This window comes from Maylandia zebra, linkage group LG9 (assembly GCF_041146795.1).
Source record: "Maylandia zebra isolate NMK-2024a linkage group LG9, Mzebra_GT3a, whole genome shotgun sequence".
In the NCBI taxonomy this organism is placed as follows: Eukaryota; Metazoa; Chordata; class Actinopteri; order Cichliformes; family Cichlidae; genus Maylandia; species Maylandia zebra.
The window spans coordinates 8,346,120-8,369,781 of NC_135175.1; the positions used below are offsets into that span (position 1 = coordinate 8,346,120).

At 43.3% G+C, this 23,662-nt stretch overlaps 1 protein-coding gene across 2 annotated transcripts in view; it reads right to left on the reverse strand.

Annotated features, from left to right (window-relative positions):
• Positions 1-23,662, reverse strand: part of LOC101476097 (partitioning defective 3 homolog) — a 351,693-nt gene that overhangs the window by 69,604 nt on the left and 258,427 nt on the right. For both annotated transcript variants that reach the window (XM_076887953.1, XM_004568509.5), the window contains exons 20-21: positions 23,320-23,448; positions 15,017-15,322 (exon numbers count right to left, since the gene is read on the reverse strand). In XM_076887953.1, the coding sequence (XP_076744068.1) occupies positions 15,017-15,322; positions 23,320-23,448 (435 nt within the window). The remainder of the gene's footprint in view (positions 1-15,016; positions 15,323-23,319; positions 23,449-23,662) is intronic.

The window sequence follows — 23,662 nt, forward strand, 5'->3', positions numbered from 1 at the left end:
GGAGCCTGAAGGACCTGTGCTGTCTTTGCTGTGTTCTAGGACTGCGCTCTTCTGGACAGAGATCTCAGATCTTGTTCCTGGGTTTTCCTGGAGCCACTCCCATAACTTTGGGGTCACCGCACTGAGTTCTCCGGTTACAACTGGGACCACTGTTACATTCACATCTTCTCAAGCTCTTCTCTGAGTCCTCGGTGCTTGAAGTTTCATATGGCCCTTCTTTCTGATGTTGCTATCCCTATGGCCATCTTCGCTTCAAGAGTTTCTGCTGCCTGAGGCACTAACCACATGGTCACTTGTGGCCAGGTTATTAGACGGCAGTTGGATGGGATTCTGGGAATCCTTGGGGATCAGGACTGTCCAGCCTTAAGTTAGCCTCTCATCGAGCAGCTGGTTCATTTGTGCTGCAAAATGCTCATGGAGTGTTGTCATCTTCTTCAGCTAGTAGGTGTGAAACATGGAAGCACGTGGAAAACACTATGGAAAGATGCCCCTTTTACTGTCTTCCCCCTCGACACTACTATTTAAATTTCCACACGGGCATTTGTAAATGAGGACAAATGTTTCTACTCTTGTAATTTTGCACCTGTATCTCTGTCAGGTAAATGTCCTAAACCCGTAATGTGGCAAATATAGGAAGAGTCAAACTGTATTCTTCCTGACTCATCAGCCAATTAAAATTCAATTGAGAGCCCCTTTAAAAAAGTCTTATCTGTTATTACATCATTTCCTCTGTTTCTGTTAGTCCTTTTTGTGTTGTTTAAGAATCACCAGCAAGCCAAATAAACAAGCAAGTGTGGCGTTTTCTCTCTTCTCAGTAAAGATATTGGGGGGAAAAAAGAAACAATTCTATTAAAAATATATGTTTTGAATGTTTTAAAAATGTCATTTGGAATCTAACAAAGGCAAATTCATTAACCTTCGCTCCTCAGGCGTGTTAACAGGTATAATAAGATGCTTATCTATAAAAACTAATAACACAAATGCTAATTATCTGTTTATCAGCCAGTGATGTAACGCTGGAAACGCTGTTCCAGTAAACCTCCAGAAAACAACGTTGACACATGAAGGCTTTGCCATTGTGTTTACTTGCTGTCAACACACTGCAGGCGCACAGCCACCTAATTAACATCTATGTCCTGTAACTGTGCCAATGTGTGTGTGTTTTATTCTCATTCCGATAGTGGGGGAAACAAAGCAAACTAACAACAAAAGGAAAGTATTTTGGCCAGAGGCATCAATCGCTCTGCCATGATACAAAAAAGAAAAAAAAAGGAAGTATTCTCAGCATCTGAGGCCAAAGCTGGTTAAAAACAAATAAGTAAACAAAAAAAGAGGGATGGTCTCACATGAATGTGAGCAATAATGACACACTGACAGCTCCAATTTATATGGCTAATAACCGTGTCACAGCATCATGGAGCCTGCCTGGTGAATTATAGCCCCTGTAGACTCTATCGCTGCCATTTTTCCTAAAGCCTCCCCGAGGAGCATCCTCGTCGGCTGCATTCTTCTCCCCAAGGCCAGCGCGGAAGACGAGGAGGAGGAGGAGGAGGCTCGCAGATATGTGGAGAGTTACAGCAGAGGGTTGCGGACTGCTTGCCTTTTATGTCTCTAACGGTTGTTTTAAAGACAGACCGATGGGTGCGATGAGAGCTGGGGAGGAGGAGACGTGGAGGGAGGCGGTGTTTAGCGAACACCTCTCTGGAGAAAAGCGGTTGAGTTATGGAGTGTGGTGGGGACTGGATACAGCTTGCACCTCTCCACGATGGGCGGATAAATGATGGGATGGAAATCTACAACTGCGGCCTCGACGGCGAGGCGTGGGAGGTCAAAACGCTCTTCTATACCACAATCTTTTTCTCTCTCCAGGAGCTGGGACTCACTGGTGATCTACAGTATCTGCCTTTGAATTTTGTCTTCTACCTCTCTTTGTCTTTGCTTTTTTCCACCACCCGGTGATGTAACCAGTTACTCTTTCTCCAACAAAGGTTAAAATTCGATTTCAAGAAACAGCAGAAATCAAATCAAAAGGGATCATTAGTTACTTTCCACTTCAGCATCCCGTGCTCACAATTTAACCACTCTCACTCTTTCTTTCTACACTTCGCCTTCTTTCTAGCCACCAATGCCTGTGTTTTGGGAGCAACGATGACGCAGCACGCCATTCTGATTACAAGGTTAAAAGACACAGGCAGGGGAGTCGAACAAACAGTTGCACCACTGAAATCATCCTCGCTAAAATAGAAATGGCATCTGTCAGACGTCGGCTGTAATCGTGTTAATGTTTGAATGTGTACCCTGACAAAGAAACTGCACGTACACACACGCACGCACAGGAAAAGATGAGAAAGACGTGCTGTAAAGCGCCCCAATAAAGATGAAATTGTGCCGGCTGTCTGCATTGGTCAAAAAGATTAAAAAACAATAAACAATAAACAAAACGAGACATGGGTGGTTGTTTAGACAGGGGTTTCATTCTGTCACTCTGCACCCCCTGATAACATGGTCCACCCTGTCTGTGTGTGTGTGGGCTGCTTGCTTTCACCAATGGCCCACCTACCTAATCAAGCCACAAAAAACCATTACTTTCTCTTCTCCTGTCATCCTCTTTTTTCATCATCTCCTTCCTTTTAACTAAGCTGATTAAAAGGCAACTCCCTCTCTCTATTTACTCAAACACCGCCCCCCACCCCTCCACACACACACACTCACCCACCCACCCAGTTGCCACCTAACCCACAGCCCAACGGCAGCGTGGGACGGCAAGGAGCCCTAACCACTTTCTGCATGAATATTAAGTGCGGGATTTGTGTCGCGGGTTTGAAATTGGAAATCACAAGTTTGACTAATCAGCTTTGGAGGTTCCACATTTGTGTGTGAGTGAGTGTGCGTGCGAGCGTGCATATACGTCTCTTCTCTCGTCTCCAGTGGAAACAGAGAGCCCCTACATACACAAACACACACACAACCCAACCACCGCTACCACTGATCCTGCTGCGAGTCAGAGTGCTTATTCAGTGCCTCAGCAGGGCCAAGCACCCCCTCCCCACACACACACACTTGCACAAATGCTCCCCTACACCCTTGCTTTACTGTATTCACTCCCACCCACCTCCCATTTAAAAAGGGGCCCAGAAATAGCCCAAGAGGCTATTAGGAAAAATAGAGCCAGAGGAGGAGGAGGAAGCAGTAGGGGTTTACAGTCCAAAGCCATTCAAGGATACACTCCAGAGTCTCTCTCTCCCCCTTGTCATCCATCCTCCTCCTTCGCTCTCTCTGCCTCTCTTTGTTCTGATGAATCAGTGCTTTAGTGAACATGCTCATTACAGCTTGATAGCTGGGGCTTGTGCACTATCCCTGGCATTGGTTTAAAATGGGGGCGAAAGACAGATAAAGACAGACGTAGTGTGTGTGTGGGGAGGGCCCCTCCCTACACTACAGTCCCCCCCGACTGTAGTGTAGGGAGTGGAAGCGTACATCAGGAAAGTGGGAGAAAAAGAATAAGAATGAATGAAGGTTGGAAAAAAGGAACATTAACGAAGCAGAAAGGATTCTGCAATGATGGAGCGCAGGTGAAATGAAGGGGAAGGAAAATTTGTTCAATTCAAATTTTCTGCCTTTTTCCCTTTCGCCACACTTAAAAAAAAAAAAATCACCATCATATTTAGAACATCTTTGTCTTGCTCCATGTACGAAATGTTATTTTCAAGAGACAAGAGACATTCGCTTGCTTTAAATCACTTAAATAAACCACTTGAGCTTCAGGGTTGGACATTTCGCTATCAATTTATGTTGCTCCATCTCCTTGTGGAAATGCACCGAGTCCTCTACAAAATGAAAATTACAGATAACATTCAAAGGTATTGCTGATAATAGCAACACTATAGATTCTTATTCGTTCTGAAAATGTCATGTAGAAAGTTTTTTTTATTCTTTACAAAGAAAACTTGCAAAAGAGATGAAAAAACTCCTGACTAACCTGAATCTGTCTCCTGATAGTAATGTAAAAGAGCTAGAAATACTCGACCATGACCGATGACACACGTCTAACCTCTTTGTCTCACAGTTTATGATCTCAGTGGATGCCAGGATGATTCCATGGTTCAGATGACAGGTTAACACGATTCTGCTGTGAAACAGATGTCAGCTGAGATATAATGTGATTATGTAGATACACAGTGAGACAAATAACATAACCATAGTGTAAATGTGATCCTACAACAGATGCAGGTTTTTTAAATTGTTTATCTGGCCTGTTTGTGCACCTCTGAATAGCATAATTTAGGAACTGTTTTTTATTCATCGCATGAATGTAAAATTTCCCTCAAAATAGCAAAACTGTGAAATTATTGCCATAAAGACTTTTAAAACCCTGTATGCAAACGCATTTTACACTGTGGGCCGCAAACAACTAGCTTTGATCCAAAGTGGGCCGGATCAGAGGATCTTTTTGTTGGTGTAAAGAAGTTTAACTGCACGTCTAATACCGGAGATATTTTAACATAAAGGAAACAACTGAAATTTCAGCAACACGTCTCAGTTTTTCAGTATTTTCAACATGAAGAAATGCTGCTTTGGTCTTAAACTACAAGAAATAAATGTGTAAAATGACAGAAAAAGTTCTGTTAGCTCATTGAGCAGACAGTCCAATATATACATTTCTATAGTAGACAGTGAAAATATAGCAACGTTCTCTAATTTTATTGTCTATCTATTACTTACTCATACCGTAGGACTGAAAATACAGAAACAAGGTTAAAATTTGTGCCTTCCTTCACATTTGCCAAAGCCAACCAGTGGCGGGCCAATTCTGGCCCCTGTGCCTTATGTTTGACACCCATAGTGTAGAGGCTGAATAATGTTTGTTTTTTATAATTCACTTACACACTACATTTCCAGCAAACAAAGTTTTTCTGTCTCAATCCAAGAAATTGTCACTAATTTTAAAGTTTTATACAGCAACTCAAGGTATTTTATTGACCAGGAAATTAGTTCCTTTCAAAACAAGTCCCTCCTTTCTACATGTGATGTGTCAGCTTGCCCTTCCACTAGAATCAAGGATTGTTTGTCTGCTCAAGCATTATTGGTTTGGACTTCTCACACTACAAGCAATCTACAAATGAAAAAGGAAAGTCCTGGTACAGAGCAGACAGAAATAATAAATCTAAATATTAATACACAGACATCTGTTTATAGCAATGATTATGAGAGTAACATTATATAGAAACATTACAGAAAACTATAAAGTAGTTAGGTAGTCAACCTTCGCTGAGATGCAAGAGATAAATCACAACTTCCTACAAAAGGTCATAAAGAAAAGCTGTGGATTTTAATTGACGTCCCTGACTACCACTAAAACACGGCCATTATCCGTGGTGAAACTAACTGCAGGTCGGCCTGGCGGTGAGCCTTTAATGATAGCCGTATAACTGCAGGATGGGGATTATTCTTTATGTTTAACCATGGCAGAGAAGACAAGTGTTTCTAGGATGACATCTCACTGGGACGCTTACAGACCATCAGCCATAAAAGCTGTAAAGCTAAAAGATAGTGGAGCGATGAGAGGCCACAGTTGCACATGTTTCTAAGTGGTAATGGCCAACAATAACACCACGATATCAAACTCTAAGACAGAGACGGGAGAGCGAAAATGCCCATTGTGACAAAATTGAAATTTTAAAGCAAAAATATTTGTTTGTTTCCTAAAAAGCTAGATGTAAGTGGTACTTAATGAGTGAAATCAAAGTCTCCTTGTATTTTTACTCTTACTTTTACTGTTCCAGACAAGAGGACAATGGAGAGGAATAACAGAGCTTATTGCTTAGGACCGACATGGCATTTGGTCCAATCAGTGAACCAATTCAATAAGTCTGACTAGGTTAAAATGCCTTTGCTTATTAACTTCCCAAGTAATCTCTTTTGGCACAAACAAACCCCACCCCACCACAGTTGGTACAGTGGAAACGGAGGGATGCTAATGCGATTCCCTTGAAACAGCCCGCTTTTCTTTGAAAACAAGCCGGGCTCTAAGACCTTTAGGTCTGCGATGATCCGCAATGACATCATGAGCCCATTACCGTGGTCCGACAAAGCTGTGTGCTGCCATTACTCTGTTGAATGGGACTAAGAGCATTTTTACAGGCACGCTGATGGCATTAGAAATGTGTGGTGGCCTCCACAGGGCTTTATCGGGTCCCACAGTGAGCTCAAACATGTCCAGCTCAGGTAATGAAGCATTTGTCCCTTTTTGCTAAAGGGGCCCTACAGTCCAGTCTGGGCCCTATCAGTGCCCTGTAACATATACAGGGAAGCCTCCAGGCTTTCCCTAGTAAATTTATTTTTTTTAAATTCTGCACATATGGGACCACAGAGTAACAGTCAGGAAATGAGTCCCATGTTCACTCGATAACCACAGGATATACACTCTGCTAACACATACGAAAACCTGATACCTACGTTAGAAAAGATGGTGTAAGCTACCCAACAAGTGTTATCAAAACAAAGCAAATAATTGATTTCATAAGTAAATAAAACTACACTTAAGTTGTCTGTCCAACATTTTCATATTATTACTTAAACACACAAACACTCTTAATTAAAATGATGCACCATTCACAATTAGTTATAAAGACTGAATGTGAAGGCCCACACTGTGATCACAAATTCTGTCCAAAACTTTCACAGAACTTAACCGAATGTTCATACAGACATTAAAAAGAAGAAGAAGAATGGTCCTGCGCACTATTTCAGTACCTCCTCATGAGTCAATCTCAAATATTGGAAGAAGGCTTAAGACAGATGGAATGTGTCGCTGGCTGGTCTTGTGGATTTGGGACGTACTCACCCATTCAGCTCCCTGTAATTACAAAGGGTTTTGCTGAGATCCGATTTGCCACTGGAAGCTTGTTCAAGGCACGGGGATTGGAATGACAATGCCGTAGTATGATAAAGGAATATGGATACTGCTCTTAAAATAGAGGGAACTTATGCTGCTCTGTGCTGAGAGCACTTGCTCAGTGGCTCAGATGTGGTAAGGTAAATTTAATTACGTGCCCCTGTACACACTGACCGGCTTTTGATTAGAACGGACTGACTTCTTGGCACAGCTGCAACACCGGAATCACTTGGAAAACAGCATGTAGGTCACAGTCTGGCTTTTGATGTAGGAGACAACTAAACGTATGTTTTTTCTCATGTTCATGTAGTGGTCTCTTTATAATGTCACACATTACAAAGAGACGACAAGGTAAAGGTAAGCTTTTACAGAGGACACAGTGTTGGTACTATGGATTTAATCTTGTAGATTACCAACATGTTAACAATACACACCACACTTATTAGTCAGTATTTAAGTTGCAGCTGTTATTCGAATGGATTTTGATGAATACACAGCAGTAAAAGAAAGCTATTAACTACTCGTTTCCACAACCTGGCAGTTTTGCTTCCCTTTCTTTCACGAGTTATATTTACAGTAAGAGTTCAAGCCTTAAGCAACCTGGAACAACTTCAATGTCTTGCCGTGGCTGACACTGGGGTCACTTCTGTGTGCATCTATTTGAATGCTATTCTTGTAGTGACAGGCAGAGATCGAAATAAGGCTGAAGGAGGATGAAGAGGCATGGGAGCCACCTGCTTGCTGACACGGTCCACAGTGCAAACCCGCTCGGCAGTCACCTGCCTCTCCGTCACATTCCTCACCTGATCTATTTCTGGAGTGCTCTGGAGTGCATGTTAGTGGAGAGGACCCACAATCAGTTTGCAAAATTGTGTTATCTATCACATGAAAAGCAGAATTTCTCACGGAGATCTCCATAACAGGCACACACAGCGACGCGTGTTATTTAATCAACATGGATTTCTAAGTGATTGAATTCCAGGAGAAATATATTCCACGTTTGCTAACAGCATGTTCTCTCAGAGCTTTCTCCCAATTAGTCGCTGTGACATTTTCAAAACAAATCATCACCTTCATACCAAACTGTAGAGGGAAACTTGCCAGGCCTGACAAATGCCCGTCTAGTTTGTTAGTTTGTGAATATCTCCTCTGTGCCGTACAGTCGGTTGCAGTGTCGGGAATTAGATGTCTTCAAGGGAGTTTGGAGCAGTGGATTAAATCTCTATTTAGAGCTGGTGATTGCCAGAAATGGAAGGTCCTCTAGAACTGATCAACAAACAAGGCTTCAGCATCCTCCGGCCATATACAAGCCCCCCCCCCCCCCCCCCTAAGTGTTTCCTTTCCATATTCTCTGTTGGGGTATGTCTGCCCTGTATGCCTCACACTCCCCTCTTTTCCTTTCATCTTCTTGTGAAAATTCATTAGGTACTGTACGCATGTCTTCCAGGCTTCAAAGGACGTTGATAAAACACTGCATGCGCAACCTTAATCAGCTTGATCCACTTGATGTAGAGCTGAAGTGAGGTGGGTCTATATCTCTCTCACGCTCGCGTCTTCCTTCTTTCTCTCTCTCTCGATATGCTTTCAGGCTGTTTGCTTTCTTAAATGAATGTAATGGTACAAACGGAGGATAAATTGCCTTTCTGTGCGCTCCATCTCATCACATCCATCCCACAGGGCCCTTTCCAAAGTGGTAGGTTAAAAACAAAAGAGAGAAAAAAAAGAAGAAGAAGAAAAAAAAAGAATGAAAGCAGACCAGGAAAATAATTCACTTGCCTTGCCTGGGAGATACTCATTGCTATCTGTGTGGAAACCCCTGCGATAAGGCTGATGTGCATTTGGTGAATTAGGCCTCCTGCACTATCGCCGCTGCACAGAGCGGGCTGGGAGAAAAGGGCAAAAGTCTGTGCGCAAATGTGTGTCTTTGTGTTGGAGCTGTCCCCTCATTTGTAACCTATCTACAGATATTACGTGGGGCTTTTCCAAAGCCATACAGGGACTGAAACGTCTAAAAAGCTGTGTGCACAGATTGTCCTGTGGGTACAGCTAGCTGAGCGCCTTGAGGATTCACCCGAGGACTCATCCATTTCATCCTCAGTGCTCTTAACAATACCTAACATTCCAGATTAAGGAACAGGGAATACGCCTTACAATTACTGAGGCACTAATATCAAAGCTACACACAGACACTCAGGGAAAAGAATGGAAAACTCACAAGGATTTTTTCTCAGAGACTAAATGCTTCCAAGGCTCTGGGACTCAAACTGGACTGACAAAAAGAAACCAAACACAGTTATGTGACTAACTGCTTTAACAGCAAGTCAGTAAAGCGTAATTTGTTACAGCTAATGTATGTGTCTCATTAAAGCAAAACTGTTCCTTGATGCTAGACATATCAATCCGACTCCCTCGGGGACATGAAGAAAATGTTATTAGCGGCTCACGAGCCGTTATTAAAGCCTTAACGCTGTTACAAGGGTCGTAAAAGATTCATTTGTTTACCAATGAATTATTGAGAGGTAGGATTTAATCAAAGCTACAGATGTTGCAGTCAGAAAGTGTTGTTAATCTCGCTTTGATTGCGTCCAAATGAAAATATAGACTATAAAAATCACAGAGACTGATTGCAGATTGTAGAGTTAATTACAGTCGCCAAAATAAGAGAGCAAACAATAAAAAAGTGATTACTTCAGACTGATTCAGCGATCATTGTGGGGTGGGGGGGCTTTGCCGTTCAATGAGAACTTACTCTTCATCTGCATTACTGTAATAGAGTCATCCAGCGGTCCATTCAGACATTACAGCACGTAACACAACTGAAGATTGTGCATCTGTGTTGGAATGTGACTGTTGTGGTTCCTCATCTGAAGACAATGACAGGGGTAATAAGGAACGATTGGGAGGATAACAGCTCCACTGCCCTGTGGTTATGAACCAACTTGGCGGGGGGGGGTCTCAACGTTTCCCACCTTAAAAGTCAACATCTTTGAGCAGAATCACGAGGCGATGATGGGGGGATGCTCAGAAAATATTCCTTTGAGATGAAAAGCCTGACCTTTTTATCAGCAGCAGAAAATGCATTAGCAGCCTCATAATTCAATTTCACGACCATGCAAAGTGGAGGATTTGACTGAGTTTCAGTGCGGCGAGAGCGAGGAGAAAAACACGGCGCTGAGTGTTTCTTTGGGTTGTTTTCCTCTCTTCGCTGCTTGCTTGCCAAACTCTGCAGAGCTGCTGAGTTGCAGAGGACTTCAAGGGCTTTGCACAGCTGAGCGCCGTGAGCTCCGTATCGTTTCTCCACCCGCCGTCGCTGCCACCGCCACCGCCACCACCTCTTCTTCTGTGTCTCCCTGACTCTGTCTTGCCCGTGCTCTAAGAGGCTTTAGAAAGTCAACTGGGTAATCGGAGCAGCAGTCAATCAAATTGCACTCTCAAAGGTGATGCTTTGTTTCACGCCCGCTTCCCAAAAACCCCGTGGAGCCTGGCACCTGTCAGGTTGTCGTTCTGAAACGCGGCATCCAGTCCCAGTCACCCAAACCACCCGGTCCCTTGGCAGATGGAAGGGTTGACTTGTCAACCGCCTGTCAAGAAATGAGGTCACTCCATTTTGCTAGGTCTTACCTTTTTTTTTTTTAATAAGGTGAAACGAAACAAACTTAAAAGGAAACGCTGTTCGGGTGTTTACGTCTGCCTCACTCTCATGTAAGCTCCGTAACAGAGCAAGTGCAATTTACTCTGTGTGCAGTGTGACAAATGATATTTACCTTTACTTTATATAAGGCGTTAACAAAACTGAACATAAATAAATCCCAGCTGTCTATTGGTGCCCTTCAGTTTTACTGAGTCTGACAGCATTGTCAAAACAGCACTGGAGCTGCCAGTTCTAATAACATGGAGGTAAGTAATAAATTGTCAAATGAGCTCTTGTTGTACGGTGATCTCACGGAGGAACAGTAAAACTTGATACGACAGCACGGGCGGGATCTCTGGACGCCCACACCGACCAGGGGTCCTCGTATCTCTAAGGGTTTTATAGGCTCAGGTCTGACTCATTCCAGCTTTACAGTCACAGTGACCTTCCTATTAGAGCTCCATTACCAAAGGTCTATTAGAGAGAGGGGAGCATACCCAGGCTATTTTTCCAGCTGTGGCCTCGTCTTATGAACTGTAGTAGATAAACAAGTATGCAGCTTTGTTAGCTGCCCAGAGTCACGGGTGAATTAAGGCATTAAATGAAAGCACTTGTATGTAAAAACAAGAAGTAAAAGTGAGTCACAGATGCAAAACCAAAATCTACAGAAAACAGGATCTGATCTGCAAGCAGCTGGACCCCACCTCCTCTGAAAAGGACCACCGCCCAAAACCAAACCAAAGGGCCACTAAGCAGCTCTGCTTAGTTTACTGAAGCTAAAGAAAGATTTTCCATCTAATTAAACGTATTTTGCTGTAATGAGTGTTTCTTCTCCATTCACCTCTTTTGAATCTTTGTGTATTTATACACCACTTTTTCTCGTCTCCTTCCGCTCACCTCCAACAGATTGCAGTGGATAGCCACCCCTCCCTGAACCTGGTTATGCTGAAGGTTTCTTCCTGTTAATAGGGAGTTCTTCATTCCCTTTGTCACCGAGTGCTTGCTCTTGGGCATGTGCTCTCAGATTGTTGGGGTTTTCTCTGTATTACTGTAGGGTCTTTACATTGCAAGAGCCTTGAGGCCTGTTGTTTTGATTGTGTGCTATATGAATAAAACTGAATGGAACTGAATTTGATTAACGAAAGTTCTGAGATGATGTTAAACAGACAAGTGGGAACTTCGACTGCTGGACGCATGAGGATTGTTTCAAAGCTACGCAAATGAGTGAAGGAAGAAAGAAAACTAATCGGCTAAGGCAGGTTCATATACGAGTTCTCTGTCTCTGTTGAGTATTTAATATGTTTTGTTTTGTAGGCTTTATTTTGATTGGCACATATGGTCTTAGCTAATATTAACCTAATTCTCTTTTCTTGGTTCCTGACAAGATTTATGCAACCGTGCCTTGCTTCTAGTGATCATATGAAAGTCAGGAGTTCTGACATCGTATTAATCACATATAATATTATTTACTTGCCGGTATTTATTTGCTGGTCACAAATAAACTGCTTGTTTTAAAATGTTCTTATGCAACATGCATTTTTGGCATGACATGCAATAAATGTGTTTACTTTTTAGACAGTGTATACTGTTGCACACTACAGATGCTTTTTGTTATGAAGTGCACAGGGTCATGTGGTAGAAATTGATCAGGTTAAAAGGCAATGACACGTTTTTTTATATAGCAGTTCTAACCGCAGACCTCAACTCTGTCAGAGTATCACTCAAACAACCGAGTAAAACAGGATCCTTAATCTGTCGCTTTGATCACAGTGTTTCTCCTGGGCCTCCTCAGAAGAAAGTAACAGTATCCAGGTCAGGGTTAAATGCTGCTCATTCTTCTCTTTCATACTGAAAACTGACATCCGCGAATGAGCCGAGCTCAATGAACAATATTCAACTTTTCTTTCCTTTTTTTTTTCTTCACCTCATACACGAACTTCATGTCATCGCTGCCGATGCTCCAAAATAAGAAGCAAGTGTCAGGATTAAAAAGTGAAGAAAGAAAGTGTAAGTCATATAACTGCAAGGTAAATCAAAAGTTCTCACTCCAATCTCGCTGCCTCGATACATGGATTAGTCAGAAATGATTGTAAATTCTGTTGTGTCTGCGCCCTATTCTTGACAATGAAAGTTCCATTAAGTTTAATTTAGAAATGCAAATTACTGTTTATGTTTGTTATGATAGACAAATGACAGGAGTCTTGAAATGCAGATGTGTTGCTAGCTCTTTTTTTCTTTCAAATTGCAAATAGAAAGCCTCTGAGCGAAATAAGAACCAGAGAATATTATTATTCTCAAAGGCAGAAAGGCAAATATTACATGCATTCAAGCTTTGGCTGGAATACACAAGATATGCAAAGCAGCAAGAGGTGCAAAACACAAACGCGCTGTTGAACATGGAGTGCACATTTCCAATCAATTCACAACATTTGCGACGCCTAATCCCATCCCTACATAGAAGAAAATCCATACTGTGCTATCAGTACTCAAGGCTCAGACCCCAAACTTACTGTAAGCTTGGATTTATGATTAACATGCACCACTATGTAGGCATTAGATGCTGAGAGAAACATGTAAAGATGTGTCCGAAACACAGCTATAACAAGAGAAAGGAAGAAGAAAAGACAGAAGAGTTGACAATCAGACCCATCATACAGGGAAACTGTTGCTTTCTCCGAGATGATCAATAAGCAGATTGATGGTTAAATGTCCTTTTCTGGCAGTTAAGTCGTTCACATGGTTGTCTCACACTAAGGCTTTCACACTGTATCCCTGCACAGAGCGTCTGGAGTGCATCACTGACCAGCATGTTGTGATCTGACTACACACAGCTGCTGAAAACCAATCAAACATTCTTTATTCACCATCAGTTCCTCCATAAGAAGTTTGCAGTTGCTATGACTACAAAAACACTACCTGTAGAAACGTGCAGACATGACCTTGACTTTAAAAATATGAATCAGTGGCTTTTATCCATACCTATGGATGTTTTGGTAAATGGATTAATTCAGCGATCACAGGAAACAGACAACTTCATCATCTCTACTGACAGAGGATCTTCCTCCTTAAACACATAGACACACACAGGGAGTTGGTTCAGCCTCCTCCAACACTAAAAGCTGATTTAGCTGCAACTCTTGGTTGAGCCTATGACGTAACCTAGGCGAGCAACGATGCTTGTGCTTTGTGCTTTCTTGTTAACTACCTTGTGGTCGTGTCCCAGTGTTTTATATGCAGTGCTAGCCACCAGAGGATCAAATAAAATGCTGGGATTTCTGGGTTTTTTCCCCTCCCGAGATGCCACCCTTTGTTGCAGTTTTTTTTACTTCTGTGTACATTCCTTCACATCTATTCTGAAACTATCCACTTGTGAGCTACGACAATTCTCTCTAATAATTGATCCCATTGATCCATTCAAAAAAACGCAGTGCAAAAGTAGCCTGAAACACACAGGAGGAATGTAACATACTCACAGTAGTTGCAGGATGTGTTAAGGCTACGTCTAGTTACATTTCCATGATATGCCATAGTGATTTGTGATTACGTTGGATCCCCAGTTAACACATACGTCCCCTGTTAACACATACGTGCCTAGAAGTGAAAGGTCACGTGCCCCCAAGTGACAGCTGTCAATCACAGGATGTGGGAATTATCCAGCGCCCTAAGGTTATGGGAGACCATGAGAATAGCAGGCTCCTAATGTGACCACACTGACTGGTGAGAATTCTCGATTGCTAAAAACACAGTACAACTGAGCTGAAAAACGAGCATTTTTTTGAGCTGGCAAACTATATTTAACCACTTTTATTTACAATGAATTTCACAGGGGGGTTTACTGCGTGCTTTGTCCCACAAGGCCTTCTCTTCTTTAAATTTAAAAAATAAACAGAAAAGAAAGAAAGAAAAGCACTCTACTTTTGAATCACAGCAACAAATTAAAACACACACACACGATGGGAGGGCAACACTGGCTTCACACTGGATTTTTGGCACCTATTAAAAGAGTAATATCAAACATGGCATTGTCTTCACATCAAATATTTATATTAAAGCAGACTTCCCTCCTTTGTCTAGAAAGCCGGTATAATGTGCCTGTCTGGAAAGGGATGTGAGAAGTCATGGAGTATTACCTGTGATCCAAGAGTAATGGAAAGAAAAAAAAGTGCAACTGCTTGATGTGGAATTGTAACACATGGAGAATTACTGATAATCTGCTGTTATTCTTTCACCTAGGTGCTTGCACGGGAGGAATGTCTTGTGGGACGGAGCGTGCAGTGAAACCTCGTGTGAAATCCATTGTTTTTCTGCAAAGTACGAGTCACCCACGACAAGTAGAAGCGAACAAATACAATCACATTACTGTGTATAAATTATAGATGAGGTGTAAAGCAACTACACTGATGCAAAGGCGCAATGCTAGTTAGTGTCGTTTGAATGAACAAGAAAGGTATAGAGTTTAAAAAAGCACTGCTTTTTGGGGCATCCTTTACCTGTCTGGAGCTGCGGGGCGTCCATTGCGAGGCTTGTTGACCTGGGCGTACAGCGCCTCCAGGGGAGGACCGTTGTCTTGAAGGTTCAGGGAAGGAGGATGCGGGTTCAGAGGACTCTGGGGGAGATGGTAGGGGTGGCTGTAGGGGTCTATGGTGCTGCTGTCTATTGATGAGCACAGCGATCCAATGCCGGCGTAAGTGTGGTCCTCGTCTGAGCTGAAGGTGCGGCTGACGACATCTTGGATCTCTGCGTACTCTCTCTCTTTTGCCTGCTTCTCACGGAGTTCCCGCGTCTTGGCCTGTATTCTGTCAGGAACACAATGAAGGGGAAATGTCAGGCAGGAGTTCTGAATTAGTGTGCACAAACGCAACAAAAAAAAGCCAGATTAATGGTATAATATTTTAAGGATTTAGTAGTTTTGAGTTATCTAAAAAGGTTATTTCGAGATATGCAAATAATAATTAATTCTGCTTCTGAAGCTGAAATGTATCATACATATATAATAAGGAAGTAATGAGATAAAGCAACGCAGCTTACAGCAAACTTTCACATATTGATCATATATAAGGAGGAGATTCTCAGAGGTAAACCTCTAACGTGGCTTTCTTCTCTCGGCCCTCTAACAAAATAAGGTAGGAGGGAAACAGTTAGGCCTCATCTACGTCCTTCCTGCCCCTTCCTTCCCCTCCATGCGGCTGCTCTCCGCAGGATCACTTCCACAGAGCAGCCCCTTTCACGGGGCTTTCCTGTGTCAGAGAGGGGTTCCATGTGAATGCCCGTCTATCTGCAACTAACAAGGCTCAGTCAGGGTGCTGCACGGGAGGGAGGAGAGCTTGCTTTGTGGGAGAAGAGGGATGTACAGTGAGGCGAAGAGAGGAAAAGGGGTGAGGACAGCAGGAGGAGGAGGAAGGAGGGGGGGCACCTCCCACTGTGGTGACCCTGGCAGCAGTCTCTGCACTGCTCACTGGTTCCAGATGTTGTATGTGCTGCAGGGTAACTCGCTCATCCACACACGCACGGACACAAGCACGCTACCTCCCACCCGTGCTACATCTCCCTCTTACCTCAGGTCATAACCGACCTCTGATCCCCAACTGCGGCTCCTCGCAGATGATTGGCAGGTTTTGAAAGGAACTAGAACCCCCACACCCCCCACAGAAGTCTCCATCTCATGTGTGTGTATTTTAATAACAGTAATCACATTTCAAACAATCACCATTTTTCAGTGCTGGATTAACCCAATTCCCTCTTCCAACCCGTAGACCGCCTTGTTTATTTTTAGCTGTCCAAAATCCCATTTTCTCAGCATTATCTGCAGAATGAGATTTTGATGGAGTCCTGATGCAATGTTGCATGATGTGCAGTCATCTATAAAGCCCCGAAGCTAGTTTGGTGTATTTTTGCATGGCTCTGTACGAGGTAAACAATGGAAATGATCGGCTTAGCTGTGTGTAGTTGTCAGAAAGTCCAACAAGGGGGGAAAAGAAAAAAAAGACACTAAATCCCAGAAGCCTTTTCACCTGCCATCTGGCTAAAGTGATGTCAGATCTCTGCCAGGAAGGACCAGACAATGATGTTACCACAGGTTCACGGAAGTCCACTGGGATCTCAAGACCCTCTGGCATTTTATGGACTAATCAGATTCATGAAAACGGCAATATTGACATTTGGGATGAGATAATGGCCGGGGCTAGACTGGCGACATCAAGCTAAAAGAGAGAGACTTCTCCTCCAGGCCTCAGGAGTCCGGCATGGATAAGGCTAATAGGTGCATTTCAATAAGACGATCTTAACAAGCAAAAAACTGCAAAATTATGAGTCATGCTGCTTCCGCCACTGGCTTTATTACATCTGCATTCTGTGTTGTAACTTTGTTGCTTTTATGTAATAAAAATGTGTTCAAAAAAAAAAAAGGCTTTCATTTCAGCATATCTAATGCTTAATTTTTCATGAGCAAAGCCACGGCTCGTCTGGTTGTAGAAAAGATTTGTTTGCGTGTTTTAGGAGAAAACATATCAGCAATCCAAACCTGTTGCTCTGCTGTCAAAGCAAGACTAATCTTTTGGATGTCAGACAGAAAAAGGCTGGGTTGTGACGCGGTGTTGAGTTTTCATCTGTGGCCAGGTGGCAGCGGCTTTTCTCTGTGCCAAGCTGAGATTTGAAACGTGACTACTGGAAATGTAGCAGATGTAAAATGTGCGTTAATATACATTTTGAATTATGAACTTTAAACACACTGATGTGTCTCCAGTTTCTGCTGCTGCAGTGTCATCCAGCACTGCAAAAACACTCAAATACTTCAACAACTACTTGATGGAATAACATCAAAAAATGTTGGGAAATATTTGCAAAACCAGGAGAATGAACCGGAACGAGACACTGACAGGCGTGTGTGTGTGTGTGTGTGTGTGTGTGTGTGTGTGCGCGCGCATGCGTGTGTTTGAAATTTGAAGCTTCGAGTGAAATGTCTTACGCAAACCTCTTTTACCATAGAGACATCCCACAACATAATATTATCACAATACTTCACCCACGATGTGACATTACAGCGACATTTTGTGATATGCTGAGTATTGTGCTAACATATATTGTGATTTATTGCTTTTTTCCCCAACAGCAAATTATGTCCTCGAGATTAAACTTTGTCAGTATGTGTTTGATCTAATAAAAGAAAATTATCTCACTTCAGTTTTATTTTTTTGCTACAAAATGAGATTGTCAAGCACATTTCCAGTTCTATAGGAATATCACTAAAAACAATCAGCTGACAGCCGGTGCTTGTATATATGTCGGGATGTATGTATGCATGTGTGTATGTGTGGAAGAGCATGTCCTCTTTTAGGATTTTCTGATTTGGATGTTTGTCAGCGAACATTTTCTCGGGTGGTGGTGGATGAGATGAGCCCTTTTGTTTGTAACATTCCCGGATATTATTATTTTAATGTATTTAGTAAAGTATCCATATATTGCGTCTGTATCAATAGATGCATGGTGATATTTTATCGATATCCTTGTATCGATAAAATATCACCATGCAAAATACAATATTTTCCCCAACGCTATTACAGCGGAGCCATTTTGACATGATATATTAGAAATACACAGCTGTTACTAATCACACTAATTGAGGCTCTGTACTAAACAAAACAGAACCTCCTGCAATGAGGAACACCTGTGTTTATTTATATTTCATGCAAAATGGCTGAAAACACAATTCTCAATCTACAGTCGCAAAAACCTTTAACTTTCCAGGCAAAACCATCACAGACGCATCAGAGGACTTCCATTGGTACTCAAAACCGAACAAGTCTCAAATAATTCGACCCATTAGTATAAAAATGAGCATTCGTCACACAGTACGTGAAAAAGTTTCATTTCTACAAAAACTCCAAAATATGGAGTAGAAACAAGAACGAAGAACACAACTCCTGTGCTGTAGTTGTTATCTGTAAACTCTTCTCGTGAATTATCATTCCATGTACAAGAACGTGGTGTACAATACTGCAGCTGCTCAAATGGCATCTATAAATACTCTTCTAGATTGTTCTCTTCTCTCCTGTGTTTCTCAGATTGCTTCCATCTATTGTTGGTGTCAAACCTGAACAAGTGTGAACAACTCTGAGCTGCTGTGTTCATGAAATTGCGCTAATCTACGCTTAGTTGCGGTAAACGTCTGCCGACTGCAGAAGTACAAAAACTGGCTTTTTGTAACTCATGACATAGAGACTATTTGCTCAGAGTATAGCTGAGCAATTCAAAAAATAACTGCAATAAAGGTCACATAAAGGTCACATAAAGATCAGGGAGCCATCGTGGTGCAAGTCGAAAGCTGAACAAGTCTTGATATAACCACAACCACAGGAAACTGTGTTGGAATTTAGAAGCCGTTTTTCTGCTCTCTAATATGCTCATTAGCCCCGAAACCTCACACACCTGCTAACTGCATTCTTTGTGGGCAACCTGTGACTGCTGCTCCACTTCCAGGTCCTCTCATTCCCCCTGCCTTCTCCTCAGAGGCCACCCCTGCACTGCACCGTATATACTCCATTAGCCAATTAATGGCCCGGCATGTTAACACTGAGGAAAGTGCTGCCCACACTAAACACATTATTACTATCACATTATTACAGCCCCAATTACCAGGCCATCTCCTCTCGTCTCCTCTTTCCACATACTACATTTTTATAGTTGGCACGCCAAGGACACGATTCAAGCTCTACTTCTCCGGCTGGATTTTTATTCCAAGCATACTGTTGAAACTAAAGAAGAAGCGACAATTTGCCCATCCCAGGAGTGCCTCTGTATTTTTGTACCTCTTAAATTAAATGCGATGCCTGCTTACTTCATAACGGTGGAGTGGAAAGGCATTTCCTGCTGGTGAACAGACAGTCTAGACAGTCTAATGCGGGGAGGCTTTCAGGGCAGTTAAAGTTCAGCCCCTAATCCACTGACTGACCGTGTCTTCAGCAAAATTATGTGTCAGCCAGATGACGCCGCTCTCCCTTTAACATTTCAGCTTTCTCTCTGTTATTCTCCTTGTCAAACCGCATGCTCGCGCCAACTAAAGCTGGATTTGTAATGACGCCGTTACTATTAGCTGAACAGCGAGAAAAGAGGGCCGCGTGAAGCAATTACTTGAACTCTTCGTGTCGCTGGAGGAGAGTCCTGGTGTGAACTGGTGGCAACATGTCAGCTCGAGTCCTTTCTCTTCCGAGCTGAGTGAATCTCATTGTTAATCCTGCACTTGCTGTTGTTTGGACCAACAAAGCGAGCAGACTCCTTCTCCATATGTTTGTCAATCTTTAATCTACCCCAAAGGACACAAGGAGGAGATGGGAAGAGGCGGCGGCGGCGGTGCTGGTGGTGGGGGGCGTCTTTACTCTCCTACATTCATTTTGAAGTCAGCACGCTTGGAAGTTTCGAAACCATGCCTCTTCAATATGCATTGTTACCACGGCGGATGAAACAGAATGTATTTGCCATCTTACTTTCGCATCCAGCCGCCTTGAATAGATTTTTTTTTCAATACTCCCTCATCAAAAACGTGTTCTATTATTCTGAAGTGCAGACGGAGTGCAGCATACATCTGAATCTAATCAAAGCGGGGTAAGTGACTCTGCTCGCAGCTGCCTGCGCAGAAGCGCAAAGCTCTGATAGCGCAGCTTTTCTGTTGACACTTGGCCCGCGACATAGTAGCGCAATCACAGAGATAATTGTTCGAGTTCCGCGGTCCTGATTCGCAGCGCTAATAATCGGATTAACTTGCTGTAGGTATCAATATAATTACAAAAGTAATCACCCATCCCAATCAACCCGGTTGGAGCTTCCTTTGAACTCGCTATGCAAATGAGACTCGAATAGGATACTGAAATAATTAGGTGGTTCGACAAAATGGAACAATATCACTGGTACTGTGATCACTGGGAAGGAAAAGAAGAACTTTAAAGTCTAGGATCTTCATTCAGTGGGACAAAGTATCTTTAAGCTGAGCAAAATTATAAAAAGACGTTTCATTTGTTAAATAAAAGACTTGGATTTGCCGTTTGCTGTCAGAAGTGAATTGTGCTGACTATTTCAGAAGCGCGGGTCAGGTTTTTGTTTGGTGAGACTCAGCAGGAAGTGTAACAACAAACAACAGGAAGCAGGTCATTGTCCAGGAAAGAAAAAAAAGAAGAGGAAAGAAAAAAGAGAGATAGTTTCTGCTGTGTTGTGGGGAGCGGGAACAAGGAGAGTGGCGCTGGAGTGCTGGCTGCTGATTAGAAGCCATGCGGAGCCAAGCAGATAAGAGAGAATGGACATCATAATCAGCAGCTGCAGAGAAAGACAGACGACAATGGAGTTGAGTCCAAGAGAAAAATGAAGGAAGACCATTGTCAGGTTGGCTTTGTGCACTTCCCACACTTTGGCCAAGGAAGGAAAAAAGTTTCGGGGCGAACACGTGCAGCGATAACACAGAGACTGATAGAAGCTCCATCAGCACCACCACAACCATGCTTCTTTCTCTGTCACGCCTCGCTCCCCCACAGCTGTCTCCATGAATGAGAACCACAGACGCCCGGGATCCAATCAGAGTGCTGGGTATTTTCACGGTCCTCTCCATAGGAGCCAATCAGATAGAGCTGTCTTAGGCGCTGTCCAGTGGCTCAAAAAAACAAAGCAAAAAAGAATAATGGCCGCCTCTGCTGAGCTGAACATGGATTTATATCAGCCGGACCACAGGTTATAATGATGGGACATGAAGCAGCCAATCACACGAGCTGTATCCAATCTGCCAGATTTTTTTTTGCAAAACAAATCCTGCTCTTCATCAAGTGGGTCCGGCGCACTGTGGATGTAATGGAGTCTAAATTTTATGTACTCTCTTCTCCATCATTTTCAGTCTATAAGTGGCTGACAAGATATCAATGGAGGAGAACGGCTTTATGCAAAATAAATGGATTGTATCAGCGAGGAAGCACGGGCCAAGAATACACTGCATGAATCACATCAAGGTCAGAGTTTTAAATATATGACCATGGCTACCTTACTGCAGGGTAAAAAGGGGACAGGCTTTATGAATTAATCTGTTTCACCTCTTCAATGACTCCTATTTTGAATCACTAAAAGCCCCTGTCACAACTGTCTGCTCCAATTAATGACAGCGAATGTCAGCTGAGCTGGGAGTCTGGCCGGGTCGCGGTGACGTGCTGTGCCGGTTGACGATTGCCAGCTTGAGTTCTGATCCATAATTTCATAAAAGCCCTCTGGAACGCCGCGTCTCTGTGTCAGCAGAGCAATCAATCACAGCACGAGCTGTACACGTTAGAGCTACGACAATCAAATGTAGCACCTCAGGAGTGTAATACAGTAGCGCTACCAGAAAATACAAGAAGTAATGGATTTCTGAGCCGTCACCCTGCTGAACCCCGGTGCTTTGAATATCGACTTGGCTCCATGGCAGGTTGGTTTATTATTGCCCACCACAATTTCCCTCAGGATCCCCTTTCCATTAACTGAGGGACAATCCTGGTCTGGCTGAGTGATGGGATTTGGGAACAGGTACAAAAGGAAAGAATTAGGCTGCTCTCCTGCAGAGGAAGCAGGGCTGGGAGCGCACACATGCAGAACGGACACAAACAAGATGGGGAATGAGGATGTACGGCGAGACAAAGCGGCGGAGAAAGAACGTCAGCTGTGAAAGACGAGATTTAAATAACGTGGACGCGTTTGGATGGAGGTGCGGGAGTGCATGTGCTCCACATATCTCGTGCCCACTGTGTCTGTGTCGATTCTGCTGCTTAGCATGACAGCTCCCTGGGAGCTGCTCAAAGAAGAAAGATCTGGATGGACCACCAGAGCCACCAGTCTCCAGGGCACGCTGATGGAAATGTGTTGGGCCACCAGCCAGAGGGGGGTCATACCCTCAATGGAGAGAGGACCTTCGTTGCAACTTATAGGTGAATACCAGCAAGAAATGCATTACAGCTTTTTGAGCAAGGCCTCCAGATGTTCCTTTCAGCTGAGAAGAGGGCCCTTTGTGACATTTGTATGTGTTTGTGTGTGTGTGCGTGTGTGTGTGCTTGCAGTTGTTTGTGTTTTCGACAGCCATCCGTCCTTCTCTTCCTTCGCTGCAACAGCGAGCGCTATCAAGTCCTATTGTTTCTATTCAATTAGCTGCCATTACCAACGGCAGTTTGATTACTGAGTTCATTTGGCTGGCGGGGAACAATGGAGGCAGCAAGCTGTCTTTTTCTTCACCAATACTGTCTAGCCCCAGAAGAGAATGAAACGGGGCTCGTCTGTGAGGGATGAGGCGCACGCAAGCAAAACCGACGCCTCGCCTCGGTTCGTTTGGACATCCCGGCGTCCACGGTGCCAGAGGACAAGAGGACAGAGGGCCAAAAGAGGAGGATGAAAAGGAACAGTGTATTCTTGAGCGATTAACAACCTGGGCGTGCTGCAGGGGAAGACAAATGGTGCGCTACATCGATTTCGCTATTACAATGAGCACTATTCAATCATGCTAAATCCACAGGGGCCTAAGAGCACCATTAGGAGGTCAGCGCCTCCGAATGGCACAGGCAACAACAATCTATAAATGATCTATTTAATGTACTGATATAAAAGAAAGGAGGGCATTTCACAAATTGACATCAGAGTGCTTTCCCAGAATTTCCCAACTGTGCCTCTGCCATTTTGTTAATTAGGTAGTTTGCTAATTTTCCAGTAATCACAGTGGGGGGGGGGGGGGGGGTTTCCTTCCCCACTTTGTTCAGTTTAGACTGAAATCATTACAGTGCTGAAGCTCTCTTTGAGTACTCACCTCTCTTGTTCCAGTCTCATCTGCTGGGTCTCCTCTTCTGATGCCTGCATGTCCTCTGCTTTGGATTTAGTGGAGCTCCTCCTCTCCATCTTGTCGTCCAGCCGCTCGTCCTTCCGGTTCTTTCCAAACCTGGAAAAGAGAAAAGGTTTGGATTTATATTTGGGAAGCAGCTCAAAGGGAGCGTCCTTGGGAAGCCATCCATTATTGGAAGAATAAGAATAATGTGAATGTAATCAGAGTGCATCAAGACATATCAAATGATAAGACGACACACTGGCCACACAACACAGCAGAAAAGATTCAGCTATGGTATAAAAAGTAACTCTGCTTCCACTTTCTTCCT